The 24959-nt window shown below is 42.9% G+C and overlaps 1 protein-coding gene across 5 annotated transcripts; it reads left to right on the forward strand.

Moving 5' to 3' along the window:
• The first annotated feature begins 62 nt into the window (after positions 1-62).
• Positions 63-24390, forward strand: LOC120995293 (probable beta-D-xylosidase 5). 5 transcript variants are annotated; one of them, XM_040424397.1, is made up of 15 exons: positions 63-155; positions 1491-1691; positions 2031-2191; positions 2316-2475; positions 3042-3212; positions 4133-4224; positions 5679-5836; positions 6825-6928; positions 7283-7507; positions 9370-9455; positions 10044-10180; positions 20697-20786; positions 23021-23229; positions 23352-23558; positions 23957-24390. In XM_040424397.1, exons 2-15 carry the CDS (start codon positions 1515-1517, stop codon positions 24242-24244), a joined length of 2265 nt encoding a protein of 754 aa, XP_040280331.1. In that variant the 5' UTR covers positions 63-155; positions 1491-1514; the 3' UTR covers positions 24245-24390. The 5 variants fall into 5 exon arrangements, with proteins under 5 accessions (XP_040280331.1, XP_040280330.1, XP_040280334.1 ...); XM_040424396.1 differs by having other exon boundaries at positions 112-155; positions 1465-1691; XM_040424400.1 differs by lacking the exon at positions 63-155 and adding an exon at positions 164-214.
• The last annotated feature ends 569 nt before the right edge of the window (positions 24391-24959 follow it).

Here is a 24959-nt window from a genome sequence, read left to right on the forward strand (position 1 = left end):
CGCCACCAAGTGGCAGGAAAAAAGAACTTCAGGAAGATGTTTATTCGAGCAATTCGCCCTCTAGTGGTGGATAGTTGAAGTCTCCCGGCTCCGCCTTGTCATTGCTGGGTAGGAAGCTGCTGAGTAAGGGAAGTCCCTCTGAGGTAACGTTGTAGGTATGTCTCTCGGTGCAGGCTCGTTTGTTTTACCTCCGTAGTTTTTGTGGGCCTGAGTTGTGAGTAGATTTTGATATAATGAACCGGCTGTGGAGTCGTGGACACACTAATCCTGTAACTGGCGCCCCCTTCAGTTCAAGAGTCAGCCCATGTGTAAAGTGCTAAGCTGCCTATTACCGTGCTGCATTAGCAGATATTTCTTATTATAGACAATAGGATATGGAATGACATATTTCATATCCTATTGTCTATATTGTCCTATTTCTTTCTACCTGTGTAAGGGCTTATGCACACGAGCGTGTGTTGTCCGTGCCTGTATTGCGGACCGCAAACAGCGGGCATTAGTCATGTGCACTACGTATCACGGATGCGGACCCATTGACTAGAATGGATCCGCAATCCTCAAGATGCAGAGCCTATTTCTGTCTGTGCCAACGCACGGTCAATGGGATTTTGGTCCGTGCCTCCATATCCTGTACCCCACCGCATCGCATCAGTTGCAGTAGCTGAGGCACAAAGACGACGACGCTCCGTCCCTTATACAATGATTACTGCTGTGCTGCGACTCCACAATAGGGTTGTCAATTAGCGGTTAAAGTGTAAGATTCTCTTCACTCCTAAGGCCTCCTGCACACGAACGTGCTGCGACCCGCAATGCACGAACACCGACCGCGGGGCAGCCGCAGCGGATCGCGGACCCCTACACTTTAATGGGTTCGCGATCCGGCCGTTCTGCAAAAAGATAGGACATGTTATATCTTTTTGCGGAACGGAAATACGGGACTCCGTAGGGTTCCGTTCCGTGCTTCTGTTCCGCACCATTCCACGTCTCCGGATTTGCGGACCCATTGAAGTGAATGGGTCCGCATCCGTGATGCGGAATGCACACAGAACGGTGCCCATGTATTGCGGATCCGCAAATGAGTTCCGCAATACGGCAACGGGACACCTACGGTCGTGTGCAGACCATTGAAGTGAATGGGTCCGCATCCGTGATGCGGAATGCACACAGAACGGTGCCCATGTATTGCGGATCCGCAAATGAGTTCCGCAATACGGCAACGGGACACCTACGGTCGTGTGCAGAAGGCCTAATTCGTATGTTTGCATAACTGTAGAAAAACCAGCTAATAAATCCTCTGAATGGATAGCCAGACATATACAATTTCGTACTTTGCCTATTGACTCCTGTTGGATGTCTTTTTGTGGATCCATCCCATGCTGGTCATACTGGTGCGCATGAACAGGTATGAGATCACCTTGTACCTTTGTCATTTTAATAGCATTTTCTTTATTTGATCCAATCCAGTAAGAAATGGAATTTCCTCGTTTCAGCTCATATTAGTGAAGCACTGAATCATGAAGTCCACCGCTCTGTTTATGGCCAAGGCCAACATCGTGTCTCTGACCATACTTTTACTACAACTCTCGGATTGTGTGGGGCAGGATTACCCTTTCATGAACCCCTCGCTGCCATGGGACGTACGTGTGAAGGACCTGATCAGTCGGCTAAGCCTTGAAGAAATGGTGCTACAGGTAATGAATGGTTCATTTTCCAGAATGTGTAAATTCTGGGAAAAGCCTTTTGGCCTCCATTGTGGCGGATCACCTTTTTTCCGTATGGAATAAGTAGTAAGCTATGCTTTTCAATGCAGTTTATATACTTTTTCTGTAGTGGGAGCCAATTAGCCATGCATCCCACTGTCCGCCTGTGCAGTGAGATACGTTGCAGTCTTCTGCCAGAGGTGTGAGTCCGGAGCTTATCCCAACGTGATGTGAACATTGCCTTTAATGTGCGCCTCCATTACCATGCCTAGAGACTATACTTGGACTGATTGTTCATACTCTTATTGTTATTCATTTCCTCAACCACAGATGGCGAGAGGTGGCGCATTGAAGAATGGTCCTGCGCCCCCAATCCCTCATCTAGGCATCAAGCCTTATAACTGGAACACAGAGTGTTTGAGGGGAGATGCCCAAGCACCAGGTTACGCCACGTCTTACCCTCAGGCTATAGGTCTGGCTGCATCATTCAGGTATTTAAATGACAGAAGTCTTCAGCTAGCCTCTAAATCTGTCACTATTTCCACACCAGTGTACTTTTGTATATTTAGGGGTGTTTGTTGTGCTTTATATCTAATATTGAGCGTTTATCTGCAGCCCTGAATTGATATTAAAGGTGGCAAATGCCACGGCCACTGAGGTCAGAGCGAAACATAACTACTTCATGTCGGTCGGGAACTATGAAGACCACACTGGACTCAGCTGCTTCAGTCCTGTGATAAACATCATGAGACATCCTCTGTGGGGCAGGAATCAGGTAGGGAGTCATAGACCAGGATACCTTCTAATGATATTCAGACATACAGCTTAGGCGGCGTTCACATATGGGTCGGAGCCTCTGTCACAAATTGGCTTTACCGATGGACCTAGTTATAAGTCGGAGGGATCTGTCAGGCGCCGCCAGTGTCCATCACGCGACTGATCCAGCACACCATGGCTGTCGTTATACATGGAAGCCACAACTAAAATGTGAACAGAACCTAAGAGCATCAATCGTTGCTGAGTTATATCGGCCTGCTATACATTCAGTACATCCCCCATTATAACAGGAGATGTGCTATTCTATTGAACGATGCAAATCAGCCGACAAATGAGCGTTTGCTTATTGGCGGCACAATTATACAGGTCAGTTATCTGAAATGAGCATTCCTATAAATGCTTGTTCCCAATAATTGGACACCAGATTATCCAGTCTGATCGGGACGATAGACAGTTATGTTATCTGAAATTGGTAAGTAATAAAGTAAATGACCCTTTTAGCAGCAGTCTACATGGGCAATGCACTTTTGTCAGCTATAAAGTATTGTAATGTTTCATCTGCAGGAAACATATGGAGAAGATCCATACCTTAGTGGACTTCTGGCAGCCGCTTTTGTAAAAGGACTGCAGGGAGACCATCCCCGATATATCAAAGCCAATGCCGGCTGCAAACACTTTGATGTCCATGGTGGGCCTGAAAATATCCCTGTTTCCAGGTTTAGTTTTGATGCCAAGGTAATGCTGTCCGTTATGTATTGGGATGTGATGTGTCATTGAGTAGTGTTAATGAGTCCAACAGTCCATTCACAGCAGTACACCATTATATTTTACCAAATTGATGGTTTCCAGTTAGCACCAGGATGTTTTATTTCTACACTACAAAAAGTAACAACAACAAAAAATTCTTTCATTATCCGGTAGAGGACCACAATCTGTATATTAACATTGTAAGTGCACTTAATGCATGCCTCTAGAACATTACTATAATATGGCAGATACATGCAGGAAGGAAGCATCAGCATTCTGCTCTTTGCTGTAGCACCCTGGCTTTTATAGGGTAGGTGGAATGACTGGAGGATCTGGTCTGTGTTCTCCCAGTACTCCTTTGTATACAGACCACTGGTGATAGTGGTACCATGGTCAGAATAAAAGCAGGTTTACACCATGCAATGTACAGCCGATCGTTTGGAAGAAATTGCATTCTTTCCCGACTGTCGGCTGCTGCTTCAGTGAAGGATACCACTGCTTTTATATACAGTGATCACCTCCACAGTATGAAAACGTGGTATCTCTTTTGTAATTGCTTGTCCCCATAGAGCTGCATTGTTCCTGGGCAGCAGATGGCTGTTTAGACAACCCGATCTGCTGCCCAGAAATTATAATTTAGGTGCCTGAACGAACGACAGGATCACGATCAGGAAAATGCTTGTTCATCGGGTGATCGGCGACGCATTTGTGTTCGCAGGAACGTTCTTTCCTGATAATCTGCCAGGTATTTGGGCCGTGTAAATCCATCTTTACTTGATCTATAGACAGGGGGCAATTGCAAAGTATATCCAGAGTACCCTAAGTATATATATGTACCCTTTCGTTCTACAAATTCATTCCACTGGGAGGATCATCGCCTTGGCTGCTTATCTTTTGTTTCCCCACAGGTGGAGGAGAGAGACTGGCGAATGACATTTTTACCACAATTCCAGGCTTGTGTTGAAGCCGGGACCTTCAGCATTATGTGCAGTTATAACAGGCGGGTATCCAAACACAAGGCATTACCTTCTATTTGTCAGTACAATTGTGAATACCATCAGTGGCGTAGCTGGAACTGACTAGGCCCCACATCAAAGTTTTGAATTCCCACACCCCTCAACGAGTTCTTTGCAACCCCCACTCTTGTGGCTTGACAAGATCACTGTCTAAGACGAGGCCCGGCAGCAACTCCGTCTGTTTCCTACAGTGTCTCTGTATAAAATATCATCTTATAATACTGTTGAGGAGACCCTGACAATAAAATCTTTTTAATCTTTCTCCTCCTGGGTGGTCCCCTTCTGAGCTCCGGCCCCAAAGCAGCTGCTTCCCCTTCTCCCCCTATAGCTACGCCCCAGAATACCATTACTATTGCTGAGCAGAGAGGGATCACATGTCTGACATGTCCATTTTAGCAAATGCTTGCTTTCCCTATTAAATAGTAAGTTTTTTGAGCATGATTTTTAGAACTCTACAATGTGCTGTTCTTTCTGGAAATATATGAATACATTAATAACTGTACGTTACCATTTCCCTTGACAGTCTGATCCTGTCCCTACAGTCTGATACTGTCCAAATGGTAGCGGTATGACTTTTAACTCATCATAAAATGTACAAAATACCTGTTTTCAAGATTGCTCGAATACCTGGAAAATAAATATGGAGGTTTTCTTTTAAATAACCCCCCATTGTTTTTGGGCTCCATAAGGGCTCCTTCAGACAAGCGATCTAAAACTTGTCCTTGTACCAAGTGCAAAAAAACATTTTTTTTAACTGACCGCACAGGGATGGTGTTGGTGTGCTGTCTGTTTTTATCGTGTTCCCCATTCACTTGCATGCAAATTGGACCTAAATTTCATGCTGCAATTTTCTCTGTACAATCGCCCACTGACTTTAATGGATCTGTGTTCAGTCCATGGGCTTACGTTCTACACCTGGACATGAACATCTCTCATTTGAGTGAGATGTAATAGGACCACTTTCCTACTGATGATATTAAATTCCTTATCAGACCCAGTGAATTAATGAGATTATTACTATAAAATATTGGGTTGCCTAGTCATGACTGACCAGCGTATAGATTTCATTTGCCTCGAATCACTGATTGACCATATGACCTCTCCAGTCCCAAGCATGGAGATGCCTGGTTCTCCATTTCCAGCAGAGAAGTGCACATTTGCAGTCACTATCCATTAATGTGTAGGGGAGATATAGGAACAGCATGTTAGCACACTTAGTTGTTTCTGTACCCTCTGCACTTCGGATGTACAGTTTATTCTCCCAGTTTTTTCTCCACCAGAAACTGGAAAGTGGATAGCCACATTCTCAGGATAAGTGGGGGATCAGGGGCCAGATCCCCACTCATCGGACATTTAGACAAACTAAGTGTTGGACAACCCCTTTAAGGTTACATATTCTTTGATGACTTTGTAAATGGAAATTCTATGTGTTTTGCAGAGTAAATGGAATTCCAGCTTGTGCTAATAAAAAGCTGTTGACAGACATCCTTCGCTCAGAGTGGGGCTTTAATGGCTATGTTGTAAGTGATGAGGGTGCAATTGAATTTATCATGGTAGCACACCAGTACACCAGCAGCTTTCTGGAAACTGCTATTGGTGAGTCACATACATTAAAGATATAGCTGTTTAGCATCCTGTGGTACGTAATGGAGGTCCACAGAAGTAAAGCTTGCTGAAAAAGGAGTTCTTCAAACACCTGGTGGTCATATAAAGTGACAGGGAACAGAGTTGTACTTCACTGAGTCACTTATGGGGCTAATGAAATGGGACTAAAGTAGTGGAACACAACTCGGAAGCCAGACCTCTGTTCCCACATGTGTAAGAGGATACAGTAGTCTTCACATTGAAGTATATAGGGTTTAATTTTTTCTCGCCTGTTCATGCAACATTTTGGACCAAACCTTTCACAAGCTAGGGCTATTTGTGAATAAATTCTGTTCCTCTTTGAATTAGGGAGTAGTGTTGAGCGAACTTGTGTTTCCAGTTTGGCGTACAAGGTTCAGGTTATCTAAGAGTTCTGTTATGGATTCCGCTACCAAGGACCATGACTTATGGTCCATGGTAGTGGAATCCATAACGGAATTCTTAGATAACCCGAAATTGAAACACACTTTAGCTCAACACTATTAGGGAGTAAAATTTTTAGATTTGAAACATAACTACTTTGACATTGAAATCAATGAGTTTCCTGAAGTACAATAGCCCAGTTTTGGTGATTCCAAGTTACAGTCTCTGTGCTCTACACGTGCCCCACAGTGCTACTAAAATGAATGCCTTTCCAGAGCTGTGATGTGGGATGCCAAGTTATGGCACCTTAAGGTGTGTTGCACATGGTTGATAAGATGTCACTGGTTTTGAGTTTCAGAAATCTCTTTCAGGATCAGCTCCAAGGGGTTCTGTAAATAATTTGGTTTCCAAAATCACAGACTCTCACTTATGCTTGATCTTTTTTTGATGCAACCCCTTTAATTGTAGAAGCTAGTATGAACTTCATGGATTTATCTGATTGGTCCAGTTTACTACAGTAGCTACTTATTGAAGTTGGAGAAAGTGCAGCATCTTAATTCTTGCCATTTATCTTTAGCCTCTGTGAACTCTGGATGCAATTTGGAGCTATCTGTCAGTTTGATAGACAATGTTTTCATGAGAATAAAGGATGCAGTAAATTTGGGCAACATCACACTGGAGGTAAAGAACCAAATAATAGAGAATCATGAAAATGATGTATAGTTCAAAATAAAAACAGTGTTTCAGTGCCAAGGATTTTAAATTGGTATGTTGCATACATTAGACTATATATGGCGTCCAGTTAATGCCCAAACATTGCAGTGATTTTCAGATTCCATGCGCACAAAATGGCATATTAGCAAATATAATGCTTCTATATGGTATGTCTGATTTACCTGCTTTGAGGGTTTCATTATAATATATGCTAGTGATCTATCACATAAACCTGTTGTAACCGACTCTTGTGAGACTTGTGACATTGCTTATAGATTAGTGCTGGAAGATAGACACTAACCTGTCTATATAATTTACTAGACTGTGAAAGAACGTCTGTACCCACTCTTCTACACCAGAATGCGGTTGGGAGAATTTGATCCTCCAGATATGAATCCCTACAGTGCCTTAGACCTTAGTTCTGTTCAGAGTCAAGAACATAGAGACCTTTCTGTGGAGGCTGCTGTTAAGAGCTTTGTCCTGCTGAAGAACCTAGGGGACACTTTGCCCATGGACTTGCAGAGCATTAAAGGGAAGAAATTTGGGGTAGGAAAACTAATTTTCTCTGTTATTTTTGACAATATGGCTAACAAATATTAGTCTATTAATCAGTAATATTTCAATACCCTATTTGCATTAGGAACAATGTACCCCACTTAATTTAATGAATTAGACAAGGTTGCTGGACGTTTTGCACACTATAGGAAAAAGCACCAGCCTATGTGAGCTCCCACGGTCCTGGCCACCAGAGGACAGCATTTCTTTCCTATAGTGTGTAAGCACAACCACTGCTGATGGATTGCAGGGTGGTCGTAACTAGGGATCGACCGATTATCGGTTTTACCGATATTATCGGCCGATATTCAGTATTTTGACCGTTATCGGTATCGGCATCTATTTTGCCGATATACCGATAACGTATTGGGAACACAGATCGCGCTGCTCTCAGCGCTCTCTGTGTTCCCTCAGCAGCACAGGGGAGAAGGAAGCAGTGTCTCCCTCCCCCCCCCCCCTGTGATGCTGCTGCCGCCAATGAGAGGAAGGAGGACAAGAGAAGGGGAGGGGCTGTGGCCGCTGCGCCACCAATGAAGAGAAATCTCTCATTAAGGGCTCATTCAGACGGCCGTATGCTGTCCGCAAAAATACTGAATGCTATCCGTTTTTTTGCGGATCCGCAAAAAAAATGAAACATGTCCTATACTTGTCCGTGAAAATCAGGACATGGCCCCATTGAAGTCTATGGGTCCGCAAAAATACTGAATGCTATCCGTTTTTTTGCAGATCCGTTTTTTTGCGGATCCGCAAAAAAACGGATAGCATTCAGTATTTTTGCGGACAGCATACGGCCGTCTGAATGAGCCCTAATTCATATACAGGAGGCGGGAGCTGGCTGCAGAATGACATAGCCGGCTCCCGACCTCTATGAGCGGTAGCTGCGATCTGCGGTAGTTAACCCCTCAGGTTAACCCCTCCTGTATATGAATTAATGAGAGATTTCTCTTCATTGGTGGCGCAGTGCGCTCCAAGCCCCAGCAGTGTAATCCTGGGGGACAGAGCAGCAGGGACAGTGTGAGCTCTTATTCACCCTGATAGAGATCTATCAGGGTGAATAGGACAAGGGTTCTAGTCCCTAAGGGGGCTAAAAGTTTAGTAAAAAAAAAAAAGAAGAAAAACCAAAATATTAAGTATAAATGAAAGAAAGATTTAAAAAAAAAAAAATATATATATATATATATATATATATATATATATATATACACGTTAACAATAAACTAATAATTTTCAGCAGATCTGTGTAGGAATTCTTTTTTTAAAAAAATTGAAAATTACCAGAATATCGGTATAAATTATCGGCTATTGGCCTGAAAGTTCACAAAATATCGGTATCGGCCCTAAAAAAATCAATATCGGTCGATCCCTAGTCGTAACCATGGAAATGAGAAGTATATAGTGTGATGGAAAAATGAACCAAGCCAGCAAAAGGAGGCAATATGGATAATAGCGATAAATTAGTAAGTGGCTTGTATTAACTTTCTCTACATGACCACAAGTACCACTGTTCATTGCTGGGGCTGCTGTGCATATGCAATGGAGTCTGCTCCATTATGTTAGCACAATACATCAGTCTGGACTGAGTATTTCAGTTTAGCTTTGAGTGCTGACAGTGGGGGCAGTGAGAAAATATAAAATGGCAATCTGGACTCCTTGGGTGCAGTACTACTCGTGTATTACTAGAGATAACCATTCAGAATCATGGTGACAGATTCCCTTTGCATGACTTTGCATAATCGGGTCAGAGTTCTGGTGCATTATCTATAAGAATATCTGTACTATAGACTCTGTCTCGGCACATGTGCTGTGCACACAGCTCTGGTATGTGCCTAACAGTCATTACTTTATTCCTTCAGGTAATTGGTCCATTTGCTGATAATGCAGATGGGCTTTTTGGAGACTATGAGCCACATCCAGATCCTCAATATATTTCCACGCCCAGGTAGGAAGAAAAATGGTAAAAATATAAATTGTGATGATTTTGATTTAATGGCTTTAGGTTAAAATGTAGAAACCGTATCTCATAATTTTGGTAGTTATTTTATATATTAATAGAACTACACTGTACATATGCAAAGGAAAAATGAGTGATACTTCAAAGAGTTGTCTTTAATGATGGTCAAAGCATATGTACAATAGAGGCACACCATGCAGCCACTTTGTAGTCATCATGGAGAGAAGTCCCCAGACTTGTGTGTCTCTAGCAGTAACAAGTAGGATAGTGCAATCTGTGCAGATGAATCTCTCTAGATGAATTGCCCTGGTTGCAAGCACGCAGGAGGGGAATACCTGCCACCTTTTTTCATTTTTGCAATGGGCTCCTTGTCTTCTGTGTACAGATTTGATTACTACTTGCCCTTGATTGAAATATGGGGTTCTTGTATAATCACTGTGGTGGCTACATTACTTTATTACTGGATTTCTATATGTAGTGAGGGTTATATTTAGTAGCCGTGTAATTTAGGCTTCAGTTAGTGTTTGTTTAATGATTGTGATGAGTAATGTTTGCATTATCTATTCTGCTTCTTAGAGATGGCATTGCAAAGCTTCCAGTGGAAGTCAGCTTTGCTGCAGGATGCAGCGATGCACAGTGTAAAACATACTCCTCCAAAGAGATTAAATCATTGGTCGAGACTGTTGACATAACCATTGTATGCCTTGGGACCGGTAAGTGCAGACAAAAATACATTTGGTGCAGGAGAACATACTAGTGCATCTCAATAAATTAGAAGATTATCAAAAAGTTTATTTATTTTAGTAATTCCATTCAAAAAGGGAAATATATATACAGTGGATATAAAAAGTCTACACACCCCTGTTAAAATGTCAGGTTTCTGTAAGTTAAAAAAATGAGACCAAGATAAATCATTTCAGAACTTTTTCCACCTTTAATGTGACCTATAAACTATACAACTCAATTGAAAAACAAACTGAAATCTTTTAGGTGGAGGGAAGAAAACAAAAATATAATGTGGTTGCATAAGTGTGCACACCCTCTTATAACTGGGGATGTAGCTGTGTTCAGAATTAAGCAATCACATTCAAAATCATGTTAAATAGGAGTCAGCATACACCTGCCATCATTTAAAGTGCCTCTGATTAACCCCAAATAAAGTTCAGCTGCTCTAGTTGGTCTTTCCTGAAATTTTCGTAGTCGTATCCCACAGCAAAAGCCATGGTCCTCACAGAGCTTCCAAAGCATCAGAAGGATCTCATTGTTAAAAGGTATCAGTCAGGAGAAGGGCACAAAAGAATTTCCAAAGCATTAGATATACCATGGAACACAGTGTAGACAGTCATCAAGTAGAGAAAATATGGCACAACAGTGACATTACCAAGAACTGGACGTCCCTCCAAAATTGATGAAAAGACGAGAAGAAAACTGGTCTGGGAGGCTACCAAGAGGCCTACAGCAACACTAAAGGAGCTGCAGGAATATCTGGCAAGTATTGGCTGTGTGGTACATGTGACAACAATCTCCCGTATTCTTCATATGTCTGGGTTATGGGGTAGAGTGGCAAGACGAAAGCCTTTTCTTACGAACAAAAACATCCAAGCCAGGCTACATTTTTCAAAAACACATCTGAAGTTCCCCAAAAGCATGTGGGAAAAGGTGTTATGGTCTGATGAAACCAAGGTTGAACTTTTTGGCCATAATTCCAAAAATATGTTTGGCGCAAAAACAACACTGCACATCACCAAATGAACACCATACCCACAGTGAAGCATGGTGGTGGCTGGATCATGCTTTGGGGCTGTTTTTCTTCAGCTGGAACTGGGGCCTTAGTTAAGTTAGAGGGAATTATGAACAGTTCCAAATACCAGTCAATATTGGCACAAAACCTTCAGGCTTCTGCTAGAAAGCTGAACATGAAGAGGAACTTCATCTTTCAGCATGACAACGACCGAAAGCATACATCCATATCAACAAAGGAATGGCTTCACCAGAAGAAGATTAAAGTTTTGAAATGGCCCAGCCAGAGCCCAGACCTGAATCCGATTGAAAATCTGTGGGGTGATCTGAAGAGGGCTGTGCACAGGAGATGTCCTCGCAATCTGACAGATTTGGAGTGTTTTTGCAAAGAAGAGTGGGCAAATCTTGCAAAGTCAAAATGTGCCATGCTGATAGACTCATACCCAAAAAGAATGAGTGCTGTAATAAAATCAAAAGGTGCTTCAACAAAGTATTAGTTTAAGGGTGTGCACACTTATGCAACCATATTATTTTATTCTTATATTTTTTTTCTTCCCTCTACCTAAAAGATTTCAGTTTGTTTTTCAATTGAGTTGTACAGTTTATAGGTCACATTAAAGGTGGAAAAAGTTCTGAAATGATTTATCTTTGTTAGGGTTGAGAGAACACGAACTTTAGGATTTTTGGACCCCGGACCCGAACCCGAACCCAAACTTTACAGTAAAAGTTCGAGTTCGGTGTTCGGCGAGTTAATGGCGCTTTTTGAAAGGCTGCAGAGCAGCCAATCAACAAGCGTTTAACTCATGTGCCCTTAGAAGCCATCACAGCCATGCCTACTAATGGCATGGCTGTAATTGGCCAGTGCAGCATGTGACCCAGCCTCTATATAAGCTGGAGTCACGTAGCGCTGCACATCACTCTGCTCTTCCTAGTGTAGGGATAGGATGCTGCTGCTGTGAGGGAGAGAATAGGAAATAATTTGTTATCAGAAGTGCTTGTTAACTCAGCGATCTACAGCGATTTTGTTTTTGTGGGTGCAGTGCACCATTTTTTTACCCTGCCCTGAGCCCAGTGACACAGAAAAAGAACTTTTATCCGTCTGTTAGTTAGGTGGGCGTCAGCGGCCATTTTGTGCAAGTTCAGTGCACCAGCACAGCATATGTGCATTTGTGACAGTCAAATACAAGGTTTAAATACTGCAGTTATATTCTTGGTTTAAAAAAACACCCATTTTTGGCAATACCCTACATCTGGGGCCTTTGCTGCATTTGTCACAGTGAAATACAAGCTTTAAATACTGCAATTATATACTGGGTTTAAAAAAACACAAATGTTTTGCAAGATAATACATTTTGGGTCCTTTGCTGAATTTGTGACAGTCACATAAAAACTTTAAATACTGCTATTATATACTGGTTTTAAAAAAACACCCATTTTGGGCAAGATAATACATTTGCGGCCTTTGCTGCATTTCTGGCAGTCCAATACAAGTGTTAGATACTGCTGTTATATTCTGGGTTTAAAAAAACACCCATCTTTGCAATACCCTACATTTGGGGCCTTTGCTGCATTTCTGACAGTGAAATACAAGCTTTAACCTCTTCAGGACACATGACATACCGGTACGCCCTGGTACGTCATGTGTTGTTCCGATCACCGCCGCCCGGTTGTCAACCTGTGCACAAAACGTTGTCAACCTGTGCACAACCTGCATGACCAGGCATCTATGTGCAAAGCACGAGCTGCAGTGGAGTAGACACCTCAAAAACAAAGAAAGGTCTCTGGCTCCTCCTGCTTCCTCTTCTGTTGCAGTCTCGGCCTCTTCATCCACCTCTGGAGTGACAGTGGCACCTGCCACCCCACAAACAGAGGATCTGCCAGCAACGCCACCACCTGGGTCACCAAGCTTCTCCACAATGTCCCATGGAAGCGGTCAACTCTTTCTCTCCCAAACACTGGAGCGAAATAGGAAGTACCCCCCCTACCCACCCACGATCCCTGGCCCTGAATGCCAGCATTTCAAAATTACTTGCCTTTAAAATGCTGTCATTCCGTCTGGTGGAGACGGAGAGTTTTAAAAGCCTTATTGCAGCGGCTGCTTCACAGATCGTCGTGCCCAGCCGCCACTACTTTTCCAGGCGAGCCATCCCTTCCCTGCACAACCAAGTGGGGGACAAAATCAGGTGTGCACTGCGCAACGCCATCTGTGGCAAGGTCCACCTAACTACGGATACGTGGACCAGTAAGCACGGTCAGGGACGTTATATCTCCCTAACAGCACACTGGGTAAATGCAGTGACGGCTGGGCCTGAGGCGGATAGCAGTTTGGCGCATGTCCTTCCACCACCGAGGATTGCAGGGCACTTCAGTTTGCCTCCTGTTGCTTCCTCCTCCTACTCCATTTCCTCATCCTCTACCGGATCCTCATCCGGTCAGCGTAACACCTTCACCACCGACTTCAGCACAGCCAGGGGTAAACGACAGCAGGCAGTTTTAAAACATATTTGTTTGGGGGACAAACTCCACACCGCGCAGGAGCTGTGGACGGGCCTTGAACAACAGACTGATGAGTGGTTGGTGCCAGTGAGCCTCAAGCCCGGCCTGGTGGTGTGCGATAATGGGCGAAATCTCGTAGCAGCTCTGGGACTAGCCGGTTTGACGCACATCCCTTGCCTGGCGCATGTGCTGAATTTGGTGGTGCAGAGGTTCCTTAAAAATTACCCCAATATGTCAGAGCTGCTGCAGAAAGTGCGGGCCATCTGTGCGCGCTTTCGGCATTCTCATCCTGCTGCTGCTCGCCTGTCAGCACTGCAGCGTAACTTCGGCCTTCTCGCTCACCGCCTCATATGCGATGTGTCCACAATGTAGAACTCCACCTTGCATATGCCGGCCAGACTGTGCAAGCAGCAGCAGGCGATAGGGGAGTTTCAGCTGCAGCACGCAAGGGTGAGTCTCTCTGCGAACAGCACCACTTCACCACCAATTAATAGGCCTCCATGCGAGACCTGTGTGCTGTGTTACGCTGTTTCGAGTACTCCACCAACATGACCAGTGCCGATGACGCCGTTCTCAGTGTTACTATCCCACTTCTATGCCTCCTTGAGGCGATGATGGAAGAGGATGTGGCACAGGAGGAGGAAGAGGGATCATTTCATAGGGTTTCAGGCCAGTCATTCACAAGTAGCTCAGAGGGTGGGTTCCTGCACCCACAAACGGCAGGTACACAATTGTCCAGCCAGGGCACAGTTCTGGAGGATGATGAGGAGGAACCGTGTTCACAGCAGGGTGGCACCCAAACCAGCTCATGGACATCACTGGTGCGTGGATGGGGGGATACAGAGGACACAGACGATACACCTCCCACAGAAGACAGCTTGTCGTTGCCTCTGGGCAGCCTGGCACACATGAGCGATTACATGCTGCAGTGTCTCCACAACGACCTTCGAGTTGCCCACATTCTAACTTGTGCTGATTACTGGGTGGCCACGCTGCTGGATCCCCGTTACAAGGACAACGTACCATCCTTAGTTCCGTCACTGGAGCGTGATCGTAAGATGCGCTAGTACAAGCGCACGCTGGTAAACGCGCTGCTGATGGCATTCCGACCTGACAGCGGGGGCACAGTGGAAGCACAATGCGAAGGCAGAGGAGGAGGAAGAGGTCGCCAACGCAGCTGGGGCACCACCAGCACCTCAGAAGGCAGGGTTAGCATGGCTGAAATGTGGAAAAGCTTTGTCAGCACGCCACAACAACCAGCACCACCAGCTGATATGGAACGTCTTAGCAGGAGGCAGCATTTCAGCAACATGTTGGAGCAGTATGTGTGCACATGCCTACACGTACTGAATGACTAGTCTTCCCCCTTCAACTTCTGGGTCTCCAAATTGGGCACATGGCCTGAGCTTGCCCTTTACGCCTTGGAGGTGCTGGCCTGCCCTGCAGCCAGTGTATTGTCTTAACGTATGTTTAGCAGGGCTGGAGGGGGTTATCACAGGTTATATTTTCCAATGTTTTGGGGTGTACCCTAATTTAAACAAATTAATAAAAATTAAAACCGAAAACCAGTGTTGGCTACCTCCTCCTCCTCCTCCTCCTCCTCCTCCACCGCTGCTTCTACCTACACCGCCACATCCACCGCCTCCTCAACCTCCTACTCGATATGGACCTCGTCCTCCTAGATCAAGATTATAATTTTTTATTTTTATGTATTTTATGTTATTTTAAGTCATTTCCCTATCCACATTTGTTTGTAGAGCACTTGCCATGCTCTTAACCACATTTTGTTGCCATTTGCAGCGCTCTAGCCCTTTCCATGACTTTTTAGAGCCATTTTAGTGCTCCAAAGTTCGGGTCCCCATTGACTTCGGGGTCAAGTTCGGGTCCCGAACTCTAACTTTTTTGTGAAGTTTGGCCGAACCCGAACATCCAGGTGTCCGCTCAACTCTAATCTTTGTCTCATTTTCTTACATCACAGAAACCTGACATTTTAACAGGGGTGTGTAGACTTTTTATATCCACTGTATATAGAGAGAAAGAGGGATATTCATTACACACAGAGTGATCTATTTCAAGTGTTTATTTATTTTAATGTTGATTATAGCTTATAGTTAATGAAAACCCAAAAGTCAGTATCTCTTTTAGAATATTATATAAGACTGATTCAGAATTATTTTTAATACAGAAATATTGGCCTTTTGCTTGTAAACCTTTTTCTAGCACATTTTTTCCTTCCACTCAACTGTCCATTAATATGATTGGATACAGCACTCTGTGAACAGCCAGCTTCTTTAGCAGTTACAGTTTGTTGCTTACCCTCTTTGTAGAGGGTGTCAGTGACTGTCTACTGTCTTCTGGACAACTGGCAAGTCAGAAGTCTTCCTCATAATTGAACCAGACTGAGGGCCCATTTAAAGGCTTAGGGAACCTTTGCAGGTTTTTTGAGTTGAATGGTTGATTAGAATGTGAAACCATGAGTCTACAATATTGAACGTTCTCACAATATTCTAATTTTCTGAGATACTGAATTTTTGGGTTTTCATTAGCTGTAAGCCATAATCCTCAACATTAAAAGAAATAAACACTTGAAATAGAGCACTATGTAGGTAATGAATCTATATAATATATATTTCACCTTTTGAGTTGAATTACTGAAATAAATTAACTTGATGACATGCTCATTTATTGAGATACACTAGTATGTTAGAAGAGTAATAGTTTCATGCTGTTTTATTACTTTTCCATGCAAAACACCCTTTCAAACATTAGTTACATGGAAGATTAAGAGATTAAACACATCACATCAAATCTACCAAACAACTCTACCTGATGTACGTTTCATAGACCTATCGACAGCAAGCATAACTGTCATTGCAGACTATAGGCTTCTGGAAATGCCATCATCTAGTTTGCTGAAAAGCATTCAGAGTAGCTGTTGTGATTTTATTTTAGGGATTGTTTGAGCTGTGTATTTATATTAATAAAATAATACCGTAATGCACAAGTGTTCACTTTCACAGATTAGATGATTATGAGAGTTATGATATTATTATTATTATTATTAGACCTACAAGGCTAATAGAGACCGAAGCATCTATAGCAGATTTGGGGCTCCAAGGGCCCAAAGTACAGAATACATTTAGGGTTGCTTATTTTGCTTACTATTATAGGGATCTGAAAAACACAACTCTGGCGATTTTTAGTATTTTCCAAAGCAAACTTCAATGTGCAGAACTCATCAGCATGCCAGAAAAATGTCAGGTACCTATCTGTTATGTATCAAACTGCTGCATTTCCTAGGCTGTGGCTTCTAAGTCTCCTTATCAGTAGTCTAAAGTTGTCCAGGTTGGCACATCCATTAACTTGAAAAAATATTCAAAATTATGACGGTACACTCTGCAAATAAGAGCATACGGAGCCAACTTTGACTTTTTGAACACTGCATTGTGCATCCCTGTGTTGTGGTTCTCACCACAGAGCCCTAGTTTGATGAACTTCTACTACTACATTCCACCATATAATCAGGCTGTCATGTAGGAGATGTCCATCACAAACATAAAAATTCATAAACCTTGGGATGATACCCATTATTCCATTGCCAACTAAGGTTGCTTAGTTGCTTCACACAACTTAGGTTCATAAAAAGTTTAGGGGCTTGTATGTGCTCAATAACTACATTACAAGGAATTAAAGGGAAAGAACTACTAAAATAAACCTTGCAACACAGTTGCCCATTGTTTTTTTACTCAACAAGTACAGGACTCGGCCTCAGCAACAAGTCACACTTCTCATGCATATCTTGCTCCTCTTCCCTGCTACAGATAAATGGTACTTTATTACAGATAGATCATACAGTCGTGGCCAAAAGTTTTGAGAATTACATAAATATTTGAAATTGGAAAAGTTGCTGCTTAAGTTTTTATAATAGCAATTTGCATATACTCCAGAATGTTATGAAGAGTGATCAGATGAATTGCATAGTCCTTCTTTGTCATGAAAATTAACTTAATCCCCAAAAAAACTTTCCACTGCATTTCATTGCTGTCATTAAAGGACCTGCTGAGATCATTTCAGTAATCGTCTTGTTAACTCAGATGAGAATGTTGACGAGCACAAGGCTGGAGATCATCATGTCAGGCTGATTGGGTTAAAATGGCAGACTTGACATGTTAAAAGGAGGGTGATGCTTGAAATCATTGTTCTTCCATTGTTAACCATGGTGACCTGCAAAGAAACGCGTGCAGCCATCATTGCGTTTCATTTAAGATTGCACCTCAATCAACAATTTATAGGATCATCAAGAACTTCAAGGAAAGAGGTTCAATTTTTGTTAAGAAGGCTTCAGGGCGTCCAAGAAAGCCCAGCAAGCGCCCGGATAGTCTCCTAAAGAGGATTCAGCTGCGGGATCGGAGTGCCACCAGTGCAGAGCTTGCTCAGGAATGGCAGCAGGCAGGTGTGAGCGCATCTGCACGCACAGTGAGGCGAAGACTTTTGGAAGATGGCCTGGTGTCAAGAAGGGCAGCAAAGAAGCCACTTCTCTCCAAAAAAAACATCAGGGACAGATTGATCTTCTGCAGAAAGTTTGGTGAATGGACTGCTGAGGACTCGGGCAAAGTCATATTCTCAGATGAAGCCTCTTTCCGATTGTTTGGGGCATTTGGAAAAAGGCTTGTCCAGAGAAGAAAAGGTGAGCGCTACCATCAGTCCTGTCATGCCAACAGTAAAGCATCCTGAGACCATTCATGTGTGGGGTTGCTTCTCATCCAAGGGAGTGGGCTCACTCACAATTTTGCCCCAAAACACAGCCATGAATAAAGAATGGCACCAAAACACCCTCCAACAGCAACTTCTTCCAACAATCCAACAACGATGGAGCACCGTGCCATAAGGCAAAAGTGATAACTAAGTGGCTCGGGGACCAAAACTTTGACATTTTGGGTCCATGGCCTGGAAACTCCCCAGATCTTAATCCCATTGAGAACTTGTGGTAAATCCTCAAGAGGCAGGTGGACAAACAAAAACCCACTAATTCTGACAAACTCCAAGAAGTGATTATGAAAGAATGGGTTGCTATCCGTCAGGAATTGGCCCAGAAGTTGATTTAGAGCATGCCCAGTCGAATTGCAGAGGTCCTGAAAAAGAAGGGCCAACACTGCAAATACTGACTCTTTGCATAAATGTCATGTAATTGTCGATAAAAGCCTTTGAAACGTATGAAGTGCGTGTAATTATATTTCACTACATCACAGAAACAACTGAAACAAAGATCTAAAAGCAGTTTAGCAGCAAACTTTGTGAAAACTAATATTTGTGTCATTCTCAAAACTTTTGGCCACGACTGTACAGTTGCAAGATCACATAGGCAAAAATTCTGGATTTAGAATAAGTATTATAAGTAACAAGATAAGAAAAGTTAGTCCTTCGGTGAATGCAGAGTTGAAAAAAAGATACATGTGAAGAGAACAGTCAGTGGGGTAACCAGGCAGTCCAGTAACATGCAGGGAAGGCTCAGCAGAGCCAAGTAAATAACTGTGGAATAATAGAGTTGAGTTCATTACTGTGGAATGGCAGAGTAGAATTGGTTACTTTAGAATAGCAGCGTCTTAATAAACAGAGCTGGAGCAAAGACGCAAGAGCAGGAGTGCAGATGCAGGAGCTAGGACATAGATGCAAGGGCTGGAGCGTAGACCCAGCAGGACATGATCTAAAGCGTGAAGGCACCCTTATAGCAAATTTTATTTATTTAATTAGAAACTATTGCAGCAGAATTTAGAATCAGGGAAAACTTTAACTATTGCTTTGCTGGTGTGGAAAGGTGTGGCTAAGTAATGAAGACAGGAGGACATGAATATAGTACAGTTGGGTTGAGGCCAGGATAGAAGAGATGAATTTGTAGAGCAGATTCGAACAAACCACCTAAGACATGCAGACAGCAGAGGAGAGGTGAGTAACCCAATTTGTAACATCCCCTGGTGCTCCTACTACTGGTTGCATAGCCGAATACTCCTACGGATTGTTACAATATTCAGATTTATTTTTTAAAAAAATGAAGTAATATTTCCTAGCACTAAGTTATTGGAATTTACTACAGCAGAATTACCATGTATAAACGTGTGCTCATTGTTATGTCATGAATTATGGTTTTGAGATGGCAGATGGTTTCAATGACACTGAACACCATAACCAAATATTAAAGGGATTCTGTCACCTCTTTTTACCCTATAGTGATGTGGCCATGCTCGGCTAGATCGCCGCTAGCATGTCCGCAATATACCTGTCCCATATCTCTGTGTGGTTTTATTTAGGGGGAAAATTATTTTATATATGTAAATTAGCCTGGTAAGGAACCCAAGGGGTTGTACTAACCGTTCTGGAGCCCAGCCACACACCCCTGTGAAGGAGCCCAGCACCGCCTGTAACCAATCTCCTCCTTGCTCATGAACTCAGATCGCCGTATTCTCGCGATGCGCAGTGCCGGCATAGTGTTCCTTCCCTGTGCTGGCATCAGCCTCAGGGAAGGAACTCCGCATGCGCGAGCTCGCGCATTGCAAGATTACGGCGATCTGACTTTGTGAGCAAGGAGGAGATTGCTGGTTACAGGTGGTGCTGGGCTCCTTCACAGGGGGCGTGGCTGGGCTCCAGAACGGTTAGTACAGCCCCTTGGGCTCCTTGCCAGGCTCATTTACATATCTATAAAATAATTTTTGCCCCTAAATAAAACAACACAGCGCTATGGGACAGGTATATTGCGGACATGCTAGCGGCGATCTAGCCGTGCATGTCCGCATCTCTATAGGGTAAAAAGAGGCGACCGAATCCCTTTAAGTTGAAGCAGCGTCAGACAAATCAACATATTCATTATCAGCCAGTTTTCTGCCTGAGAGGTTTGGACGCTATAAACCACCTCTTTCTAGGCCCAAATTGATCAGTATTTTTTTGGATTACCGGAAATAAACAATGACAAAGTAACTTCACTCTTGTTTTGACTTTTAGGTATAACTGTAGAAATGGAGGGTAAAGACCGAGTGAATCTGTCACTTCCTGGTTTCCAGGCTACATTACTGAAAGATGCTGTTGATTCAGGTAGATGATTGTACACACTAGTATTTGTTCAACTACTAGAGCATCGCCAGATCCCACCAAAATCAAAAGCTTTGCCAAAGTTTTATCTGTTATCTTTAAACATCCTGCTGGATGACTGCCCTTCAAGTTAAAGGGGTTTTCCGGGAGTCATCAATATCTGATGTTCAACACCTGCACCACCTCCAATCAGTTGTTTGAAGAGGCTGCTGCAGCCTACTCACAGTACATCAAGCACAGTCCCATACATTGTGTAGTGGTTGTTCTTAGTATTGCAGCCCAGGCCCAATCATTTCAAGCTGCACATAGTCCATGTGACATTAACGTGACGTCACTAGCTTAGGAACAGGCTGCAGCCTCTTCAGACAGATGATTGGCGGGAGTACTGGGAGAGAAGATTTTGATGACCTATCCCAGGTCATCTTTAATTTACTCCTGGAAAAAATGGTTTAACTTAAAATTTCTCTGAAACTTTCTGCAATACCCGAGTTATCCTTGAAGACACATTTTGTAGATGTAGCATATAACAAAAAGGCGTCTGTATCCAAAAATCATCCACATCGATGACAGTGGCATGCAGAAGTTGAAGATTAAATAATCTCCAAAAGGCATAAAGTAAAAGATGAAACACACTTTTCATGTTTTCATTAAAATCTTGGGAGTGAAAAAAGGAAAGGAGTACCTTGCAAAAGTATGGGAACCCAACGAGATTTGAATGCTCAGATAATTTTGTCCGAGGTCTTAGACTAAATAGCCTGTTGGGGTTAAGGCTTGTTCACAATGGAAGGCCAGGTGATGCAAATTTCAAAGCTTTTAAAATACCCAGACTCCTCTAACCTTGTCCCTAAAAACAGCAGCCATGCTCGTAGGATTGCTTGAAAGGCTAATCAAAACCCCCGCTTGACTGCAAAGACCTTTAGGAAGATTTATCAGACTCTAGAGTTCTGGTACATTGTTTTACTATACAGCAACACCTGCACAAATATGGCCTTCATGAAAGAGTCATCAGAAGAAAACCTCTCCTGTGCACTCAAAAATCAGTGTCAGAAATTTTCAAAAGAACATCTAAACAAGCCTGATTCATTTTGGAAGCAAGTCCTGTGGACCAATGTGGTTAAAATAGAGCTCTTTGGTCACAATGAGCAAAGATACGTTTGGAGAAAAAGGGCACAGAATTTCACGAAAAGAACACCTCTCCAACGTTAAGCATGGGGGTGGATCAATCATGCTTTGGGGTTGTGTTGCAGCCAAATGCATGGGCAACATTTCATGGGTACATGGAATAATAGAATCAATGAAATTGCAGTAAATTCTAGAAGCAAACATAACGGCAACTGTAAAAAAGCTGAAATTGGAAAGAGGATGGCTTTTACAAATGCATAATGATCCTAAACACAATAGACTACCTCAAAAGGGTCAAGCTGAAGGTTTTACCATGCCCCTCAGTCCCTTGTTCTGAACATCATTGAAGATCTGATCTCGAAAGAGCAGTGCATGCAAGATGGCCCATGAATCTCACAGAACTGGAAGGCTTTTGCAAGGAATAATGGATGAAAATCCCCCAAATAAGAATTGAAAGACTCTTGGCTGGCTACAAAAAGCGATTACAAGCTGTGATACTTGCCAATAAGGGGTACTACTAGTTACTAACCATGCAGGGTGCCCAAAGTTTTGCTTTGGACCATTTTCCTTTTATGTCATCTTGAAAATGTAAAAGATGAAAATAAAAAAATGGTGTTTGCTTAAAATATAAAGGGAATGTGTCATCTTTAACGTTTTGCCTTTTGGAGATCTTCAACTTGCTTAACTGTTGACCAGGCGTGCCCAAACTTTTGCATGCCACTGTAGGAGCAAATAGCCATTGTCACTTCTGCATCCACAGTCATTAGTATTACCTCCCCTCTTCATCTTAGATACTATATAAGAGTAGCAATATTTAATATAAAGCCCTGTAACCATTCAGTAGAGATTTATTTTAATAATCATGAAGTGGAGATTTCATCCCTTCTCTGTATCTGTATTTCAGAAAGTTTATATTCCGATGAGTACGTTTCTACTTCCTTTTCATTAATGAAAGCTGTCATTTATGTTGGTATTAATTGAAAAGGACAGTTAAGTGCAATGTTGGGGGAAGTGGTTAATATTGACACCAGGATAACTGGTATGATCACAGGCAAGTTTATGTTTCAATGTGTGTCTCCAGTTGTCAGGGTATTCATTTCTCTGTATCCTCTCAGCGGCAGGCCGTCCACTTGTCTTGTTGCTGTTTAATGCCGGACCTCTGGATACTTCTTGGGCTCAGAACAGTACTGGTGTCCACACTATCTTGGAGTGTTTTTTCCCTGCCCAAGCTGCAGGAACTGCACTTGCTAAAATCTTAGTAGGAACAGAAGGAGCTAATCCAGCTGGCAGGCTTCCAGCCACATGGCCTGCGGGCATGGAACAGGTAAAGATCAATCAAATGGAAGTTGTTTGGTAGTTTTATTGTGAAGATTCCATAACATGTTTTTTTTCTGGGCAAGAGACTTACAATGAAAATACCTAAATGTTTTTTTCTCTGTCTCTAAGGTGCCAGCAATGGAGAACTACACCATGTATGGGCGGACATACCGCTATTATGGGAACCAGGTTCCTCTTTACCCCTTTGGATATGGACTTTCCTATACCACATTTCAGTACAGTGATTTGGTGGTGACCCCAAGCATCCTTTATATGTGTGAAACCCTTGATTTGTCCGTGCAGGTGAAAAATTCAGGTTTAAGAACTGGAGATGAGGTAAGAAGAAAGCAACCAACATCACACACTTCATAAAACATAGGTTTATATAATAAGGAACGTGAAGAACAAAGGTTTGGCATAAGGTGCATATTCTGTAAGAAGATAGGTCATCAGTTACAAAGAATCAGAAAACCACTTTTAATAAGCATGATTTAAATAATCATAATATTCCCCCTTACAAATTCCTTACAAAGTTTCTAAACAATGACAGAATATAGAAAAGGTCAAGACACACAGTATCCCTTTACTTAAGAAAAGAGATTGGCATTACCAAGCAGAAAAGTAACTATATGCATGTCTATAGAATATACTGTAAATGGAAAGTCATTACAGGTCCTTGCTGTCTGCCTTATGCTTGTTCTTAAGGTGGTCGTAACCTTTTTGTCCTTTTGCAGGTGATACAAGTGTACATGAGTTGGACAAATGCATCTGTGCCAGTGCCACGCTGGCAATTAGTAGGTGTTCAACGAGTAACAATCCCTCTGAGTGGATCTGTTAAGGCTTCTCTGTCAGTTTTGCCTCGACAGCGAGCAGTTTGGACAAATCATTGGATTCTTGAACCAGGAAAATTCAGCATTTATGTTGGCGGTCAGCAACCATTTCAAGTAACGAAAGTGCCATCTAATGTTTTGCAGGCTAGTTTTACAGTCAAGGGTGAAGCACGCCCTTTAAATACATGCTGAATAGACACTTTCCTCTTTGTCCACCAGATGGGGCTATACTACTTTCTCCAGTTAAAGGGGTTGTCAGAGTTATTTTTTTGTTCTTTGTATGTTTCTAATCAAATTTAAAGGCTTGACCATGCACTTACTGCATCTACAGTTGCTGCTTTCTCAGATTTCACTGAGGATCACATGACCTGTGATGTCAGCCTCTCTCCCTGCTCTGATGATGATTCGTGCACAAGACGTCACTGTGCTGGCCACGCCCCCTGCACTGCCGTCTGCTGCTGTCTGCTCTCTCCCTGGATTCTTCAGGAAAACCTTTTAACCCCTTCAGCAGCACAGACTCAGGGCTGAAGGCTTTACTGAGTAGCTGCAGGCAGTGAGGAGACAAATGCTGGGCACAGGAGCTGACAGACTAGAGGAGTTCTGCAGAGCATTTCACAAGAACAGGTAGGGGGAAGATCCTGTGTGTATCAGCTGTGTCATTGTACAGCTGGAACTTGTAGTCCTACACATACAACATGCTGCTGAGTATCCTAGCAGTCAGACATGTCACTCAGGGCAGCAGTGTTATTCACTCCCTTTGAAGAGCAGGAGGAGAGTCAGAGATTGTTGTTATTGCAGGTAAACAAAGGGCCAGAAGAGAACCAGAGAAATTAGGAAATATAATTTTTTTTGCCTTGCTTGCTTAGCTTAGTTATATATTGCTGCTCATCAGACTTACAGTGCTGAA

The sequence above is a fragment of the Bufo bufo genome, chromosome 3, assembly GCF_905171765.1.
Source record: "Bufo bufo chromosome 3, aBufBuf1.1, whole genome shotgun sequence".
Lineage (NCBI taxonomy): Eukaryota > Metazoa > Chordata > Amphibia > Anura > Bufonidae > Bufo > Bufo bufo.

Excerpts from the sequence above, each read along its gene's own strand:
- LOC120995293 (XM_040424397.1), top strand. The coding sequence starts at position 1,515 with ATGAAGTCCACCGCTCTGTTTATGGCCAAGGCCAACATCGTGTCTCTG. Across the intron at positions 1,692-2,030 it reads TTGAAGAAATGGTGCTACAG|ATGGCGAGAGGTGGCGCATT; the intron begins GTAATGAATGGT and ends CCTCAACCACAG. Across the intron at positions 2,476-3,041 it reads CTCTGTGGGGCAGGAATCAG|GAAACATATGGAGAAGATCC; the intron begins GTAGGGAGTCAT and ends TTTCATCTGCAG.